This window comes from Macaca thibetana, chromosome 12 (genome assembly GCF_024542745.1).
Source record: "Macaca thibetana thibetana isolate TM-01 chromosome 12, ASM2454274v1, whole genome shotgun sequence".
Classification (NCBI taxonomy): Eukaryota; Metazoa; Chordata; class Mammalia; order Primates; family Cercopithecidae; genus Macaca; species Macaca thibetana.
Window position 1 is genome coordinate 16986546 of NC_065589.1, and position 19954 is coordinate 17006499.

Sequence of the window (19954 nt, forward strand, 5' to 3'; positions counted from 1 at the left end):
GTAGGAGTCAGAAACCCAAAGTTCATTTCCTTATTTGAGTCTACTACTTATCAGTGAATCTGGGCAATTGACTTGATTTCTCTTGAGCCTCAGTTTTATCACCCAAAAAAAAAAAAAAAAAAGAAAAAGAAAAAAATGTCAGATAATACCAGCCCACTTATGCACAGGTTTTTGTGAAGGACAAATGAGAAAGTACATATAAAGGCATTTTAAAAGTTTTGGGATAATAAAAATAAGGCATTCTTTTAAACAGGTCACAGATAACCCAAAAAGGCAATAAACTTAAATTCCACAACTCAGGTTACATATAATCTGCTATAATATTAAAGCAATTTTTAAAAATTATACCCGAGTCTGTTCTCTTTAAACTTGTCAATTTAACTGTTTGTTTGAACATACAGGATCTTACATGCATCAGAAAACTGTTTTATTTTTCTCTCCCCGGAAGCCAGAGCTGTACCAACCTGTTCTAGGGGAGCGAAGGTCTTTCTTGTGCTTTAGAGAAACTCCCTACTGAGTCCCAGGACTTTTATTTTTCACTTTGATGATTAAAAATCTTTCAGTTTCTTTAAGTTACAAAAAGTCTTATTGAAGTAATAGTTTAAGTGCCCAGTTACTTATATTAATCAAACCTATGAACATTATCTCAAGGAAACACTTCTCCCTTGGCCCACTTTCGGACACCTCCTGGCAAACAGAAGAGATGGCCTCTGTCTCGGCCTCCTCTCCTCTTCTTCCATCTCTGTTCCCAACTTGGTCCCCACAATGCCTGCTCTCATCTGGGCAGAAACGGGAGAGACCAGGAGAGATGGGAGAAGGAAAGGCTCTTCAAGGGCCTGGCACGGGCTAGCATCTCTCCCCATCTCGCTGGGGAAGGTGTTTGACACTGAAGCTCTGTCTTCTCCGGGTGCTTTCCAGGGTTCCTGAAGGACTCCTCGGATTGGTTGGCCATCTCTCACCTGGAGACGTCATGGTTGTTCACTCTATGTCTTTCAGGGGTAACTGGATATCCTGTAGGGCACCTTGAAACACGTCCTGAGAGTCCTGGCTGCCCCGGGCACTCTCATGATCTAGGCCACCTCCAAGGTTCCTCTCCAGGACCAAATCTGATCCATAGAAAACACACTTTATATACACATCTTTAACCCACCATCAGCGGCCAAACAGTTACTTGCTAAGTAACTTTCTCTGCGGTCATAGACCGTTCACCCAGTCTTGTGCTTTTTCCTTCCACCCTGTCCCTCAAACTGTTAGAAACAATATCAAGTTTTCTGAGTGGTTCCATTTAAGTATCTTATTTGACTTTCCACTGGGGGAGACACTTCTCACCCCTCTTCTATTGGGATGGACACATCTCTCTCTCTCTCTCTGTCTCTCTCTCTCTCTCTCTCTCTGTCTCTGTCTCTGTCTCTCTCTCTCTCTCACACACACACCACCGCACACAGAGTCTATCTGAAATTCTCTCTAATATTTAGTCTCTGTCTCTCTCAGCCTCTAACTACTTTACTAGGCTAGAAATGAGAGTTCAGTTAAGGACAACAGTATTCATTTTGATCATCTCCTTTGCAAGCTCTGTTTGTGCAGTCAAGCTTTTTGCCTTGGAATGTGAGAGTCATTATCTTCTATTATTTTGTAATTAGCCTTTTGCATTTTGTACCCTGTTTGTTTACATTCAAACTCTAGAAAGACAGGCTTTGACCATTTTAAATGGTTAACTCCCTCCCAGTTCTCCTTTTCTCGTTGTTTCTCAAAGCCATACTACCAGTATCAGGAGAAATCCAAATAAAACTTTCTCTGATAAACACGCATTCTAGCCAGCAGAAGTCACAGTTTTCCACAGAGAAATAAAAGTGAGACTCTTGGGGATACAGCTTACAGTACCCTCCCAGGTCCCTCCAAATGAGAATTCTGTTACACATTTGCTCCTCAAATTTAGAAAGGGAGAATGAAACTGCAGAGTGAGAAAGCAGTGAACAGAACCAGGCAGCAGAACCTGGTTAATGTTCCCCCGGGAAGTCACCAAGCACCCAATTAGAACTGGAAAGGAGAACAGATGTGGAGAATTGTATTCTGGTGCATGATCTGACTGCACAGAAAGGCAGCCTTGAGGGTCGTAGCTTTGGAAGTTCACAGCTGCCCAGGGCTGAAGTGGAGCCAAGCAGGAAGTTAGAGAATAGCCTACAGCGAAGTCTAAATTACAATGAATACCCAAACTCCATCAGATCGGTTTGCTGTTCCTGTTGCATAATAAAAACTCAGTCCCTAAACTATGAAAACATGATGGTTTAACACAATAAATACTTCCTAAAGTGAGACGGTAAAGGAAAAGGCGGGTAAGTAGAGGTTCATTTTTTACTTTAACTTTTTGTCAATGAGCATACTCTACTTACCTGTCATTATACTACTGTACTATTACCTAATAATAATAAAGCAATAAAGCATTTTCACTTGGAAGACAAATAGCAAAATACAAACAGATCATGGTATCTGTGTCACGCCACACCCAAACTCAGTGTCTTAAAATGACACTCATTGAGTTTTGCTCATGAGTCTATGGGTCTGTTGGGTGGTTTTTCTGGTCTCAGCCAGGCTCACTCATGCCATCTCCAGTCAAATGTGGGTCAAGTAGATGGTTCTGCTATTCCATGCTGTGTTTTCTCACATTTTGGGGGGTTCTCCCCTATTGTATTTCATCCTCTAACAGGCGAGCCCAGGCTTGTTCACATGGTGGTGGCAGGGTTGGAAAAGAACAATGAAAGCATTCACACCTCATGAGGCCAACGCTCAGAACTGACACATGGTCACTTCCATGTCACTCTGTTGGTCAATGCAAGACTCAAGGCCAGTCCAGATTCAAGGGATGGGAAATTGACTTTACTTCTTGATAAAGAGCTATGAAAGCACATTACCAAGGGCATGAATACAGGGAGAGGGGAATAATTAGGACCATTAGGATCAACCTTGGCGTCCTGAAGGAGCTGGGCCACTTGAAGAAATGAAAGAAAGAAAAGAAGGCACAGCTTAGAAATTATGCAGATATATTAAAAAGTTGAATATTAACCAGGTTCTAAAAGCAAAGTTTTTATCCACACTCCTGAGTGAGCTGCAGGAAACACTCTATCCTCTCTTATTTGCCTGGCTCCTACTCATCATGCTAGTATCTAATTTACTATCACATTCTCTAGGAAACTTGTTTGAATGGCCTTCCCTTTGGCCAGTTGTGCTTGGCTTACTTATAACACTCTTTGGAATAATCAGTTGTTTTATTTTCTGATTTACCTGCTAGAATATGAGTCTAGGGTATATTATATATACCCCTGTCCTCCCCATCCCCTGCACAACACAAAGTAGATGTTGAAGAAATTTTAGTTAGAAAATAAACACAAAGGGAATAAATGACTAAAGGAACAGATGAATGAATCTCAGGTTAGATATTTATTAGAGAAGATGTATACATTTGTAGAGAACAATATTTCTTGTGATTCCCACATCCTTGACAACCTGGTTTTAAATCCTATTCATTGCTTCTAAGCAGAACAGAAGCATTGTGAGAGATTAGGATTACTTCTTTGATAACTGTGTACAATGCAGCAACTGAGTCTTAAGGCCTGCACCTCATTCTTCCTCCAAATTCCATCTATACATGCAGACTCAAGGAAATCCAAAAAGGGTCATCACACTGGCCAGAAATCTTTGTCGAAAAATGCACAAGTCAATGAAGCATACATTGTTGCACTAACAGTAGCCTCATAACCACTTATGTTTTGCTAAAGAAATATCTTATCATTTGCAATGTGCTGATTTTCAAAAGAAAACATCTAGTCTTGGTCCTAGAAAAAGACAGGTATTTTTCCAGTAAAATTGAATGGGAACAGAATAAACATTTGTCTACTAGCTATTATAAACCGGCTTTGTACCAAGCATTTCCAAGCATTTTTTAATTTAATCCTCATCATAACCTACACAGTGACATTTACTTGATCTCTTCTGTAAAGATAGAGAAAGTGAGTCACAGCAGTGTTTTGTTATTTCATCAAATAATTAACACCAAAATATTAATTCATTAATATCGTTGCCAAGCATGATTTACTTACACACTAAAAAAAGAAAACTACACCGATTTATTATGGTCTACCAGGAAGGACCATCATGAGTACTGTTCTTCAGCTCACAGTCCTGCTGCCCAGTTCTGCATGGCTTGCCTGTTTATCACCTCTCTAAACTTGTGTGCATGGGAGTCTTCTTGGATATGAAGGCTGAAGCATAAATGGCTTTGAGTTATTGCTGTCAGGAAGTTTATCAGCAAAGTGAGCCAGTCATTTCAGTGTTATCAAGTAAAGTACAGGAAATATGTTTTAGAAATTTCAAGAGAAAATCATCTTTCTTATAAATCAACTGAAAGAAATTCAGTATTCAAAGACTGTGCTCTTGAGTTCAACTGCAGTTCCGTTCCTGAATCCCAGCTCTGTTGTTTATTGTAAATGGCCCCCATTTTGCCACATCTTCCAGGGTCTCCACTTTTGAGCCTTTGAATAGCCCCTTAAGGTCTTTGTGATCTCTTCAATCTTTAAGATAGTGACCAGCAGATGAATTATGACTGCAAATGTCTTATGAACCATGGTTTGGGTGTGTAAAGTGTCATGTTGGAGCCAGAGCTCTCACTGTCTTCAACAAAATAGAATCAGGATTTAAATCCAGATTTGCAGGTTGCCTAACCATTTGGTGCTCAACCACTACATTATACCTTTTGCATGCATTTATAATTAGTATAGAATTTACAAGCATGGTGTGCAAGAAATGGTATTTTTTTTGTTTCCTTTAAATGAAATCAAATTTGCAGCTGTTTTTCACTTTTCTGAACTTGTGTGTACAAGACTTCTCTTGGATATGAAGGACTGAATCATAAATGATGACAGAAAATGCTTCCTTACAATGGGTCATGAAGTCCCAGAACTGTTCTACAGAGCATAGTACATAATATGGTCCTCCTACTCTTTAGCTCATACTGGTTGTCACAGGGGGGTCTACTGTGCAAGCACAAAGAGCTCCTTGAAGTACACAATTCCACCAAGGTTAGAACCATGGTGCATAAAGCCCAGCCTATGCAAACTCTACCCCACCCAACTTCTCTACCAGTTAGAGGTCATGCCATTTTGCAAGGTGCTATGAAGGCTGCTGGTCCTCACCCTTCATGGAATTCTAAACCTCTGTTCCTCTTTTAGTGCTAAGGAATTCCCCCTTCCTTCCCTCACCATCAAAGGCTGCATATCTCTCTCTCATCAGTGTTCCTATTGCTAGCATTTCCCTGTCCAGGAGCAGCAGCTTCTGGAAAATAAAAGCCAAGAGGGCAAGTTATCTACTGGGACCCGCTGCTTCCAGCAGAAAGCAGCTTCTCTGTGCCACAGGGTCAAATCCGTGCTTCAACTTAATGGTCACCACTTGATTTTACAAACCAGAAAATGCAAGTGTGGGGTCTTCGGGTCTTACCCAGCTAAAAGAAGTGAATTATTCTACTCAATGTTTTCTAAAAATTGAACTACATTTAAAAATTGGGAGATTTCACATAATAGCAATAAAATCTGGGAACCTTGGGTGAGCATTTCTCATGGCAGCATCAGCTGGCCCTGAGTAGCTTTTGTCCACTTGGGGTGTCCCTGTGCTTTCCAGGTCACGTGCATTTCCATCATTGAGTCCTGAGGTGCATCAGCTTGCATAGATTCTCCTTGTAATGGAGAAATATTTCTCCTTAGCAATGCTCCTAACAAATGTGGGCATATAGAACTTAGAACAAAAAGGCTTCAGGTTTCAAGAAAAGTGGGAAAAACATTTTCCTTTGTGGGAGTGAAGTACATTTCTATGTGCTTCATGTATAAGGAAAGTACATGAAGGAAGCCATCTTTCCCGCTTCACTGGCTAATGATACCTGTCTGTCCTGAAGGCATCTCAATCAGCATCTTGGACCTTTGCAGAACAGCAGAAGCACAGAAAGTTGAACACGCAGAAGCCAAGGATTTTACAGTATAGTTGATCCTTCCCTTTATAGGGTTTTCATTCTGGTTTAGATTTAAATGTTACACTCTAAACCCTGTGTGCCTATATATGTCTATGTGCACGTGTGGGTATGACACCACTTTGTTCATAAGTCAAGGGCTGAGTTTACTTCCAAAAACACTTCTGTCAGGGTGGCCTGGCGGGGCCAAGCCAGGGCAGGTGTGTCTCTTCACCTTTTTCATCCCATGTGGAAAATTCTCTTTCCACTCAATTGATAATCATAATGATTTATAAGAAGATCTGGAATAATCCTGGCTTAAGACTCCATGTCTTCCATTAATCTCTCCATCATTTTTCAAGCCTACACTAATTAATCGTTCTCTGAATGATTTTTAATGTATAGTAAGCAGTAGATAATAAAAATAATACATTTAATTATAACCTAATTAATTTGTGTTCAATAGTTCCGTGTCATAAAGAAGCATAGTAAAATCTTTGAGTGTCAGAGATTGGATTTTACGTAGCCTATGGGGGGTAAATGTGTGTACCCCCAGAAACCATAACAGAGTCAGATACTAGCTGTATGGAAACTATTTGTTAATGGGTTCCGCGGTTGAAATCTGAGTTTTTGTCAATACCATATTTACTCTTATAATTTCCTCACGCTTTCCTATTATGTTCATGAGCATTTGGGTCCCAGTTCTCCACTGCCTTCAAGAATCACCCTCTGGGGAATCTCTGATTTACTAAACAACAGTGACTTTAATAAAGTACCCCAGCAACCAGTGGTAATGTTAATTAGAATTGAGATCTCCTGACACATTTGCTTTACTTCAGCAATTCCTTCATTCCTCAAAAGAGCTGTTAAGAACAACCATTTCAAGTGGCTAAACTACTTTTGGTAAAGCAATAGTCTGTGACTGGTAGAAGTTTGTATGTATATCAGTGTGGAGGTGAGACAGAGAGAGATAGATGCAGAAGCAGAAAGTTGACAGAGAAAAGAGGAGTTTATACGTTGAATCTTCTTTCCTCTCTAGTGTGAGGTATGAAGTTGAGTATCCAGGGACGAGGAGGCAATGATGATGAGGAAGTGTAAAGAAAAGAAGGAAAAACAGTTAATACTGACTCATTGTCTTCTGTTCCAAAACAGAAAGTCTAAAACTCCCTCTTGATGTAGCTACTTGCTTATTTTGGACAAAGACCATCTCACTGATGAATATTCAAGTAGCGCATGGTTTGTTTAAAACACCAAAGGTGGCCGGGCAATCCCAGCACTTCGGGAGGCTGCTTAGACAGGTGGATCAACTGAGGTCAGGAGTTCGAAACTAGCCTGATCAACATGGTGAAAACCCGTCTCTACTAAAAATACCAAAATTAGCCAGGCATGGTAGTAGGCGCCTGTAATCCTAGCTACTCAGGAGGCTGAAGGAGGAGAATCGCTTGAACCTGGGGGGCAGAGGTTTCAGTGAGCTGAGATCACGCAATTGCACTCCAGCCTGGGTGACAGGGTAAGACTCCATCACACGTGCGCGCGCGTGCGTGCACGCGCGCACACACACACACACACACACACACACAGAAACCCAACAACAAAAAAACACCAAAGGTGAGTGTGAACTTCAGATATACATTTTGCCAGTCAAACTATGGCATTTTCTAGTTCAGAACTGGTACCATTTAGGTTCTTTCTCTTCAGAAAAATAAAAGCTAACAACACAACATTTTTCCCTTTCTCCTTTTCTTTCCTGAAAAGTAGTAGAAGGGTAGACTAGACGTTCAAGTAATGGTAACATTAATTTGAGTTTCACTTTCACATAAGCAGCTGGCATGCACTGATATTATATATGTAACTCTACACTTGCTGCTCTGTTTTGCATTTCTTCTAATATGAATACAACCATCTCATTATTTAAAACTTGACAGAATTTATTTCTTCTTCCATCTTTGTCTACCTCCTTCTAAGATAAAGAATCTGAGGGACTCAAAATATGTATGTCATTTCTTCTGGTCAGTAGACAATTTCCAGATTTACAAACAGCGCTAAAAAACTCAGAAGGGCAGATTTTAGGTGCTGTAAACCAAAAGAGATGCTTTGGGGTTTTGATGTGGAAGACAGTGAAAGTATGGTATAAATTCTGTTTACATTCTGAATTTATTAGAATATTCATATCGAAGTGTAAAGACACTGTACGGTACATGTTTATCAATTTATACGTAATTAAGTGTTCAAAAAAGTTTAATTATGAACTAATTCTTTCACAGGTTCTTCTTTTGCCCATGTTTTGAAATGTCTGGATTTCCCCAGGGTGTCATCTGAATTTCCTGCTCTCCTAGTTTAGACTCATCCAGTCTTACTGTTCTAACATGCCAAAGGAGTCTAGTCTCAGTCTCGAAGCCACTCAATCTCTTTAGCTACAGATCTATAATCTGAACAATCTGTCTCAGTCTCGAAGCCACTCAATCTCTTTAGCTACAGATCTATAATCTGAACAATCTACTGGCTTCTCAATTTGATGTTCCAGAGCATTTCTAACTTAACATGGTCAAAATGTAAGTCCTGATTTTCCCTCATAAACCTTGCTCCACATCTCACATTGACTGTCTCTATCTCAGTAAATGACTTCCCAATCACCCAGGTTTAAAGTAACAGAGTCATCATTGGGTGTTCCATGATGTAAACTGACTTACATTATTCCTATCTTTAAAAAATAGTAAATAACTACAAAATATCCACCACATAAACTTAAAAACCTAATTACAACATGGCAGACACCGTCTACTGCTTATGCAACATCATTCCCCCTTTATCCCTGCTAATAGGCTTTTGATTTCATTTCCAGATGGAAGGCAAAGGGCTCTTGATTTAGGGGAAAAAGGGTTCTCTACAGGCCCATGGAAATCCCATTCTCTTTCACTCAGAGATTGGACCAGAGAAGATGTTTCCCAATTCTGAACAATTAGATGAAATGGAGAGTCTTCTGAGGTATGATGCCCAGAACTGTGTAGTCCATCAGCTTTGTCATCATAAAAACTATCACCAAGGGTAGCAGAACAGAAGACTTGAAGGATAAAAAGTTCCTGGGTCCTTGACATCCCTGAACAGCTGCAAAACACCTGGAACTGCCTACCTCGAGGCTTGATGCTATGGGTGCAAACAAAGGCTATTACTGCTTAAGCCTCTGGTAATTTATACTTCATAGCTGAAAGGCTTTCTAATTAATAACAAGGCCCTTCAGGACTTTTGCTATCTTGTCACCACCTACCTTTTCAGTTTCTTCAATCTTCCCTCATCCTTTATACCAAACATACTTTGTTCCATCCCACAGATGGAACATCCAGGTTTTCATCCAGAAGGCCGGCTTTTTTCTTCATCTTCCTGGTGAGCAACTCTTTGTTTCAAGTTCTAGCTCACATATTACTTCTTCAAGCAAATATTATTTTATCCACCAAAACCCCCAATTATTGCTGCTAAAATCACATTATTCCAGGAAGAACTAACAGCTGATTTCTCTTCAGCTGTGATTTGGAAATAGCTTGTTCCCACCAAAACTCATGTTGAAATCTCATCCCCATTGCAGCAGTGTTGGGAGGTGGGGCCTAGTGGGAGGGGTCTGGGTCATGGGGGTAAATCCTCATGAATGGCTTGCTGCTGTTCTTGAGGTAGTGAGTGGGTTCTCACTTTGGTGAGACTAGACTGGCTCCTGAGAGCGTGGGTTCTTATAAAGCCAGATGCCCGTTGAGTTTTGCCTCTTCATACCTATCTACTTCCCCTTTGAACTTCTATCACATTTCGACCCAGTACAGAAGCCCCAACCTCATGGTGAGCAGAAGCCAGCTCCATGCTTCTTGAACTTCCCAGCCTGCAGAACCATGAGCCAAATACACCTCATTTCTTAATAAATTGCCCAGCCTCATAATATTTATTCTCTTTATAAATTACCCAGCCTCGTGTACCCAGAAACACAAAATGGATTAAGACATCTTCTGTTTCCCATAGTATTCATATTTTTATATAACATATGTGATTTTATGTGTCAACTTGACGGGGTTAAGGAATGCCCAGATAGCTGGTAAAACATTATTTATGGGTGTATATGTGAGGTATTTCTGGAAGAGATTAGTATCTGAATCTCTACGCTAAGTAAAGAAAATCACCCTTACCTAGATGGGTGGGCATTATCCAATTTGTGGAGGAGTTTAATAGAATGGAACAGATAATAAAGGGTGAATTTACTCTCTCTTCTTGAGCTGGGACATCTGTCTTCTCTTGCACTTGGACATCTGCATTCTGGCTTTTGGGATTTTTGACTCAGATTGGGACTTATACCATTGACTCCCCTAGTTCTCAGGCCTTTGAGCTTGGACTAGAACTCTGCCATTTTCTTTCCTGGGCCTACAGCCTGCAGAAAGCAGATAATGAGACTTTTCTGCCTCCATAATTATGTGAACTAATCCCTCATAATAAATCTCTTTATATATTTTTATCTATATATCCTATTGGTTCTGTCTCTCTAGAGAATCCTGACTGAAACACACAGTATACTGCAGTTATTTATTTGTCTGTCTTGCTCTAGACTTTGAGCACTTAAACGTAAGGATGTATTTTTTGTCATTGTACTCTCAGATCGTAGAACAGTGGCTATAACATAATAGAAACCCAGAGAATGCTTCTGATTTTTATAAAATATATATCTAGCCACAATAGAAGTGTATATTGTTCACATATTTTCTATAGAACTGGTACAAATTTTGATAATTCTTTAAAACTACAAATAAGTCCCAAACTAATCATAAGACTCAATTAAATAGTGATGTCAAAGTTTTTTGGAGAAGTGACTTTTTTTTCCCATAAAAACACTATTTGTGAGCCGGGCACAGTGGCTCAAGCCTGTAATCCCAGCACTTTGGGAGGCTGAGGTGAGTGTAGCGCCTGAGGTCAGGAGTTTGAGACCAGCCTGGCCAACATAGTGAAACCCCGTCTCTACTAAAAATACAAAAAATTAGCTGGGTATGGTGGTGGGCACCTGTAATCCCAGCTATTAGGGAGGCTGAGGCAGAAGAATCACTTGAACCCAGGAGGCAGAGGTTGCAGTGAGCCGAGATCGCACCATTGCACTCCAGCCTGGCCAACAACAGCAAAACTCCATCTCAAAAGAAAAAAAAACCAAAAACTATCTGTTCTCTATGTTTCTTTTGTGACAAAGTGCACAAATATCTTCTTTTCATACACCTATAGCAATTTATACTTTACTATCAAAAATATACTTTGAAATTTCTGTTAAATTCATATAGTATTCCTTTGGCCAAATTTTAACTCATGCTTTAGAGTTGGTTATCCATACATGTGCTATGGCTCTACCACCAAAGCTTCAAGTTACATGTTAAGTCTGGGGAAGCCAGTACTTTGCTCCTGCCTGGGTATTGCTCCAGGAATATCCCTCAGCAACCACAGAGACCATTCAGTCTATTCCAATTTTAACTTGCGCACGACTGTCTGAGAGACCACAAGCTAAATTCATGTAAATTGCTTTCTAAGATGAGTATCAGAGCTGAAAAGAATATTAAAGGATTGGTCTTTTCTTTGGAGCTCTAACACTCGTAAGAAATAGAAACATGAAACTACAGGAGGTTCCTTGATTATTTGTTGTTTATTTCAATTGACAGCTCTCCGTGAGTCCAACACATAGTTCAATAAATTCAAAGTAAACATATTCTGTTTTTTAAAAAGTTGATGTTTAATAATATCTACCTATTAACCATGTAAAATTGCATTGCAGATTTTGATTTTAACTTGTGACATTTAAAGGTACATTAGATGAAAACTTTTACATTTCCTTTGACTTAGATTTGGGAACTTAGTGCCATTCCCAATGCTCAGTTATCATCTTCAGCTCACCATTTCAGATGCCTCCTAGTAGCTACTTCTTTTTTTACTGCTTTCAGATTATCTTTGTTACATTTCTGTTCTCAGTGTTACTTTTGTTCATTTTTTATCAGTTGCCTAAAGTACTTTTGAAGCAAAGGAAGCATAAATTCTAAATTACTCAAACTTCACAAGTTAAAACTGCTTTAGATGAGGCCTCTAGATATTTTTGAAGAAAATTAGTACAAAACTTTTTAAGTTTTCAAGGCTGCTGTCTTGCATAGCTCCAAGAAGCACCATTCAGGTATCCTTCACCTCTGTAAATAGTTGTACCTTCGAGTGGTACAATATATTGTTATGTTCCTTTACGTAACCCATGTGAATGGCTACTTGTGTTGCCTCTCTGTGTGGAGACAGAGATATCTGTGGTGATAATTCTGTAAGTGATACTGTATGAAAATAGTTTCTAGAGACAGGAGGAATTACCATCTGGGAGATCATAATCCGCCTTACCTGAACTGTGGTTTCCTGCCAACAAGGTGGGGCTCACAGAGCATCTTCCCAGTCTACTGGTGACCACAGGTGGCCCTGGTGTTCCGTCCCATTCCTGAGCTTTGACAGGCTCTCTGGAGGAAGACGCCCCATGGTGGCCTCTTTCCTTGTTGTCCAACTTTGGTAATGGCTCCGTGCTGTGGCTTCGGACTTTCAGTTCCTCTGTTGATTCTGTGTAGTAACCAGAATTATATTCTGTTAAACAAAAGGAAAGTTCTTCCTAAATTACTTTCAAAAAATTAGTGTGATTTTCTAAAATCGTCTCAATATGTGGTTGGAAATTCAGACTTGGAGACTACAACATCTAAATGTAACAGAAGCATAGACTCCAGGGGACCTTTTTTCTGAGTTGTGTAGGGTAGTATCTCTGAGGAATACAACTTTCTTTTTGGAAAAAGAGTACCTCGACGAATCTTTAGTAACTCTTCCCTTGCGCTCATCTTTGAGTATACTTATTTAAGAGCACTTCACACTCACTCTCTTTACTTTCTAATCTTTAGAAAAATTCAGCCAAACCATGCTATCCAATCTGCTCCTGATAACATCACCTAGTGCCTTTTATTTGGCAAATGTATAAGCCTTTTTTTTTCAGCCATTTGACAATTATTTGATTACTCACTAATTTATATCTTCAATTCTCTTGACTTTGTGGATGGTCCTTCCTCCTGCGTTGTGTTCTATATCTAACACCTTTCCTTCGTCATTCATGTCATCTCATCCTCCATGCATCACTGGCACATTGGTCATTTCCTAGGTGCCAGCTTAGCCACTGTGCTGCTTATGCTACATATATTCTTTCTGTGATTTTTGTCCTCTAGGATTCAGCTAGCAATCACCTAATTGTTAGTGATTTCTAAATATTTTATCAGATGCCTGGACCATTCTTTTTATCTTTAGATTCATTTATCCAACTGCCTGCTACGTGAATCCATCTGGAGTCCCCATATGAACATTTCAGATACTGAACTGATAATTTCTTATCAAACTATTTGTTCTTTCTGTCCAACCAACTATCCAAGCTAGAAGCATGTCTCTCCCTTTCTTTAAGTGCTAATCCCCAAATCTATTAGAAGAGTCTGCAGATTTTATTTCTGGATGTCTTGCTCTCACTTCTCTTCCACTTTGTTTCATGCCTACCTCAACTGCTTTGGTTCAGCTCTAATCCTCTCACTTGATTTACTGCAACTTGTCTCTGACTCTATCCTTGACTCCTCAAAACATAAGTTCCTTATACTGCCAAAATGATCTATTGGAAATGAAAATCTGATCATAATGTAACCCTGAATAAAATCCTTTCAGAAGCCTCCTGTTGCCCATAGAATGTCTAAGCTCTTTACTATAATCGGCAAGAATCTCCAGCTTCTTGCTCTTTCCTTCCCCTCTAGCTTTGTCGTTCCCCGTTAACCTCCCTGTATTACATTGGTTGTAGGTTCTTCCTCCCCACTCCAACCCCAGTAAACATAACGCTGTTTTCCACAGCTATTACCACCCCTCCTTTGAATTCCCTTATGTCTTGTCTTTCTTTGCTTAACTAACTCTACTTACTCCTGGTTACTCAATTTAAGTATCCTCTGAAGCCCTCCCACCCATTCACCACTCTTGCAGGGTCATGGTCATCTCTGCACTGACCTTGCTTTATAGTTGTATACGTCTGCTCCTCCCAAAAGGCCTTGAGTTATTTTAAGGTAGGTATTGAGGTTTTGTTTGTTTTGCATTTTTTAAAAAGTGGTTGACTCCACCATCTATCATATTGCTCAATGAATTTTTAATTTATTTATATTGCAGATTTCTCAGCTTTTCACACATCTTTCTGATCTGTGTAGGAAATGTAACATTCCTGATGGAACTGGAAAATCAAGTTATAATAAGTGTGTTAATGGAGCTAATAGTATTTTGAAAAATCTGATTATCTAATAACCGCAAGTTGTAAAATTCACCAGATTAACAGTTTAATTCAAATAAGGAAATTTTTAGAAAATCACAGAAACGATTAAAAAAATCTGATTTTTTTTACACTTGGGTTAAAATCCTTATCGACTTTGAGCAGTGTGATAACACAAATGTCATACTTTGGTTCACCATTATCTGAATCTGTGGGACACAGATAGAACAGGCTGTCATACATTGAGCAGTCCGAGTCAGGAATCTTAGAGGCCTCAGCTTTGCAACTCTGGCTGTGACCCATGTCACTTTTTGGGGAGTCTCATTTTTCTTACCTACAAAACAAAGAAAATACCAGCCCTACCTAACTTCCTTGATTTTATTTTAAAAATCTTATAATATTCTACAGTTTAAAATATTTTGAAAACTAAAAAGTGCCAGACACATAAAAAGTACTATTCAGTTAAACATAGTCATTTGGCCTGTATGAGTTTATTTAATTTTTCTACATTAGATAATCACTAAGGGTCTTATACAAATGGAAAATTGCCAGATAACATTTAGAAACAGAACTCTAGCCTATTATCCACAGTAACTAGCTTCGGAAGTCAACCTATGAGGTACCAGTCACACTTGTAGGGAGTAGACCCGTCTCTAGGAAATAATCCTAAAAGCTAAACAACCACCCATGTAAAAATTGACCTCAAATAGTCAAGACAAGAGTAACAACTTAGCTTCCCAATTTTTGGCCCAGTTTCCAACTTAGGAACAACTGAGGAAAAGTAAATATATACCTTTAACCAATCACAGAGAATGCTCCATATCTAGTGTGCTCACCTGCCACTTCCCCAAGTTAACAGTCCCCAATCAAGGTATACTTGAAGACTTTTCATTGTTGCTGATAAACGAAAAACTTTAGACAAACTTAATTTAGCAGAGTTTATTTGAGAAAAAGAAAGGATTTGTTAATTGGGCAGCACCCTGAACAAGTAAAGGCTCAGAGATCTCTGCCCAGCAACCTAGTCAGGCAGTGTTTATAAAAAGAAAAAAGAAATAACATATAGAAATATCCTGATTCATTACAAGCCATCCTTCACCTTATTTGGACATGTTTTGACAGTTTGCAGTCTGTGATTGGCTGAAAACTTGGCTGCTATGATTGGCCAAGACTCAGCTACTTGTTACAATAATATACTCTTATGATAGGTTGTAGTTTATTTACATACTAAGTTAGGTTGCAATCCATTACATATGGAGGCAGTTTTAGGCCAAATTTATTTGAATATTTTTCCCCCATAAAGCCCTCCTACTCCTCTGCCTGCCTCTGAGTCTTTGCCAAATGCAAGCTCTGAATAAATAGCCTTTGCCTGTCTCTTTTGTTTGATCCTCATTTATTTCTACATTGCTATAGTCTCTTTCAGCTCTAAGATGCTATTCAGTTGTGTAAATACATGTCATGAAAAACATTATAGGAGATTAACTTAAATCAGAAGGGTAGTTCCATAACAGTTTCAGAAAGATTTCAGGTTTTTAAATGGGCCTGTATATAAACTTGTTTTAGTTATAATGAAATCAAGTATAAGAAGTCTAAATTTTTTTGGAATAAACATGTTTCAGAGATTTATTAATCATTAATGATGAAACAAGTAAGATAGTAAAGCTGGTCCAAAGAGCATTTGGAGGACCTAAGTATTTATAGACATTTTTAAAAGAATGTTAGAATAAAATTGCTAGGTTAGAAATAAAACTGGTTGTGGCTGGGCATGGTGGCTGAAACCTGTAATCCCAGCGCTTTGGGAGGCAAAGGCAGGTGGATCACCTCAGGTCAGAAGATCCAGACCAGTCTGGCCTGGCCAACATGGGGAAACCCCATCTCTACTAAAAACACAAAAATTAGTTGGGTGTAGTGGCGGGTGTCTGTAATCCCAGCTACTTGGGAGGCTGGGGTATAAGAATCACTTGAACCCCGGAGGTGGAGGTTGCAGTGATCCAAGATTGAGCCACTACACTCCAGCCTGGGCAACAGAGCAAGACTTTGTCAAAAAGAAGGAAGGAAGGAAGGAAGGAAGGAAGGAAGGAAGGAAGGAAGGAAGGAAGGAAGGAAGGAAGGAAGGAAGGAAGGAAGGGGAAATAAAATTGGTTAATGTCCTTAAGGAAATACCATTACAACCTTTAGACTCATCTTTCTACCAAATAGAAATAATTTGCATCTCTAGTTGGGGGCAGGAGGAGGGCATTTGGATGGTAATCAGTACTCTGCAGAAAAAAATAAAGCATGGAAAAATAATTGAAAGCAGGGGCCAGGTTCAATGTCTCACACCTGTGATCCCAGCACTTTGGAAGGCCAAAACGGGAGGATCATTTGATCTCAGGAGTTCCAAATCAGTCTGGGCAACATAGTGAGACACTGTCTCTACAGAGAAGGTAAAATTAGCTGGGCATGGTGGTGCAAGTTTGTAGTCCCAGCTACTTGGGAAGGTGAAGTAGGAGGATTGCTTGTGCCTTGGGATGTCAAGGCTGCAGTGAGCCGAGATTGTGCCACTGCAATCGAGGCTGGGAAACAGACTGAGACCATGTCTCGGATAACAATAATACTAATAATTGAAATCAGGAGCTCAAATAGGTATTCGTACATCCAAGTTTATGGTAGCATTATTCACAAGACAGAAGCAACCGAAGCGTCCATCGATGACTGGGTCAACACAACGCGGTACAGGCATACAGTGGGGTATTATTCAGCCTTACAAAAAAAGGAACATCTGGAACATGCTAGCATAAGGGTTTATTGCTACTGGAAAGACATTATCCTAAATAAAATAAGTCAGTCACAGCAAACCACCATGGCATGTATCTACCTATATAACAAATCTGCATGTTCTGCACATGTATGCCATAAAGTATAATTAAAATAAATTTAAAAACTGTATTAAAATATACCATAACATAAAAAGTGCTATTTTAACCATAATTTCTTATAAAAAGATAAATACACATAACATAAAATTTCCCATCTTAGCTATTTTTAAGTGCATAGTTCACTAGTGTAAAGTGCATTCATTTTCTTGTATAATCAATCTGCAGGGCTCTTTTTGTCTGGCAAAACTGAAGGTCTATACCTACTTATAACTCCTCATTTCCTCCTCCCTTTGGCCCCTGGCAACCACTCCTCTACTTTCTGTCTCTAAGAATTTCACTATATTAGGTAACTCATGTAAGTGGAATAATACAGTTTTTGCCTTTTTGAGAAGTCAAAATATTTTAAAGGCAATACATCCCTGCCTAATAATTAAAGTAAGATAATTTAACCAACACTTATTTTTCAGTGTCCCGAGACAAATGGAACAAAACCAGTATCAGAAAATAACATTATAAACTATTCCCAAGCTGTTTATTCACAGCTTCAAAGAAAGTGTAACTCTAGCTTCCAAACGTCACAGCCTCAAAGCCTAACGACCCATCTGCTTCAGCCCACCTGCTCTTCCAGATTTTAAACAAACCAGGGAGTGTCACTTAGGTCTCCAGCCTCAATTAAATAAAAGCCTACAGCTTTGGAAAGGAATTTCGTGTGTGTGTGTTTTCTCTTCTTCTTTGTTTTCAAGTCCCAGAGGTTAGTCTTCAGTAAATTTTGGCAGGTATATTTAGAGAAACTTGAACAAAAGGATTAAAGAAATGGTACTACTCAGACCTGTGTCTGTATACCTTAATGTCTGCCTCCTAAATAGAAAGCAGAGCTAAAAAATCTGTAAGAAAATCATAAATGTATTATTGAGAATTTTATTTGGGAATAAATCTGTTTTTCGTGTGTGTGTGCGTGTGTGTGCAGGTGTGTGTGTGTATTCGAGAAACTGCTTCCTAAGGTGTTTTCAAATTCAAATAAATATGAAAATCTTCAAAATAGCTGTTGAAAAGAGACAAATTGAAAGTAGACAATTAGACTCTTGTAATATGTAATATGTAAATAAGATATATTGTAAATAAGATATATTGAAAACTCAAGGAAACCTATTCAGAGGAAAAGGACATATTTATCCATATCCATATATCTCAATGTCTTTTTAAAGTCTGTTGAAAACAAAATTGATTTTAGTAACATAAACTCTCTGGAACAAAATCAATCTTACATACTGTGGTAAAGCTTTATGTGGAATCTGAGTTATTTTGAATGTTCACAGTTAAAGCCCCAGCATGTAGCTCACAGTGCCAACCACATAGAACGCACCTATCCTCTATGTAGTGAATGAATGAGTGAATGTTGACTATTGCTCTAAAATCTAATTCTCACATTGAAATCTGAATTTGAATTAAATTTATTACAAAAATGGATGTATTATTATACTTGTATTTCAGACTGCATGTTTTGTATATCATTGTCTTAAATTTATTACAGTGTTTAAACTGAAGAAGGATACAGAAGAAAGGTAAGACCAGGAGCAATTTGTCTTTGAGCAAACATTCCCTCCAGGATTCTAATCCATCACACCTCATGCAGCTAACCCTGAAGTTTCCCATTTCCTGCCTCTCTATGCTGTCTGTGGGTCTAATTCTGTCTCTCTGGCTTCTTCCCTGTCTCTCTCCCTCTCCATATGTGCCCTGGATCCTGGGCCACCTAGAAAGACTTGGTTTCCTGGGTCTAATGGATTTTACCATTAGGTCTGACCCCATACATTAGTGGGTTTTACCAGAATCTCTCATTCGCTCCTCATCAACATTGATTCACTCAGTAACAAATGAGTACTGAAGATTCTTATAAATCCTCACCACCTAAAGATCTCTTTTAGGCTCTAGGAACAAAACAATATAGCATTAATGAGCCTTTGCACATGACTGCCTGGGTGGGGGCACAACTTGTTAAAATTGGCAGCACTGTTCTCTCTCCAAACTTGCTTCTCTTCTAGCTAAAAAGTCACGGTCTTCAGAGCTAGACAAACTTCCACTTTGCATTTTGCCCATGCCATGTATTTGCTACTTAACCTTAGTCAAGGTTCCTGAACCCCAATCTCCATATCTGTAAACAAAGATAATAATTGCTGTTACTGTGTTCCTGTGAAGATTAAACGAGATAATGCATTTAAAGTTCCTTACATAGCAATGTTAATAATTATTTTTTCTCCTACTGTTTTTCTTAGCGACGTAGATTACCCTTCTTACAGATTCGCTAGAGAGATACTTGGCAATCATCTATACTATGTCATCCCTAGCATGGAGAGTACCCACAACTTAGCAGTCTTGGGATTTGGACAGGAAACAGAAGCATATAATACTTTTCCACACTTTTCCCTAACCACCATCATGACTCTATTCTTGTCTCCACTTTTCTTCTTTGTATTAAGGCAAAAGCCCCTACCTGCCTGTCTCCTGTCATGATCCATTTCCGTTTATTTTCCAGTGAAATTACTTCCTGATTCCCCAAGGCCCTTAGAACCAAGATCCAATGCTTTGCGTTAAGACATCAGGCCTTTTTGTAAACTAGTTTCTGGCAGCTCTCAACATTTCTTTCCCATTACCTATTTTAATTGAGATGATGAGTTGTTTTCTTGATATTTGCTTTCTTCAGCCTGACACACCTCTCCTCCAAAGCAAAATGATGAGCTAATTAGCCAGGTCTTCTTGTTCGGGAATACTTAACTTGAGTGTTATCATTCAAGGAAGGCTTCTCCTAATTCCTTT

The 19954-nt window shown here is 39.0% G+C and overlaps 2 protein-coding genes across 2 annotated transcripts in view; one reads left to right on the forward strand and one right to left on the reverse strand.

Moving 5' to 3' along the window:
• DOCK10 (dedicator of cytokinesis 10) overlaps window positions 1-19954 on the forward strand; it is a 1376581-nt gene that overhangs the window by 492168 nt on the left and 864459 nt on the right. The gene's annotated exons all lie outside the window — the stretch shown is intronic.
• Window positions 1-19954, reverse strand: part of NYAP2 (neuronal tyrosine-phosphorylated phosphoinositide-3-kinase adaptor 2) — a 296478-nt gene that overhangs the window by 62190 nt on the left and 214334 nt on the right. The window contains exon 6 of the mRNA XM_050752152.1: window positions 12368-12577. Within this exon, the coding sequence (XP_050608109.1) occupies window positions 12368-12577 (210 nt within the window). The remainder of the gene's footprint in view (window positions 1-12367; window positions 12578-19954) is intronic.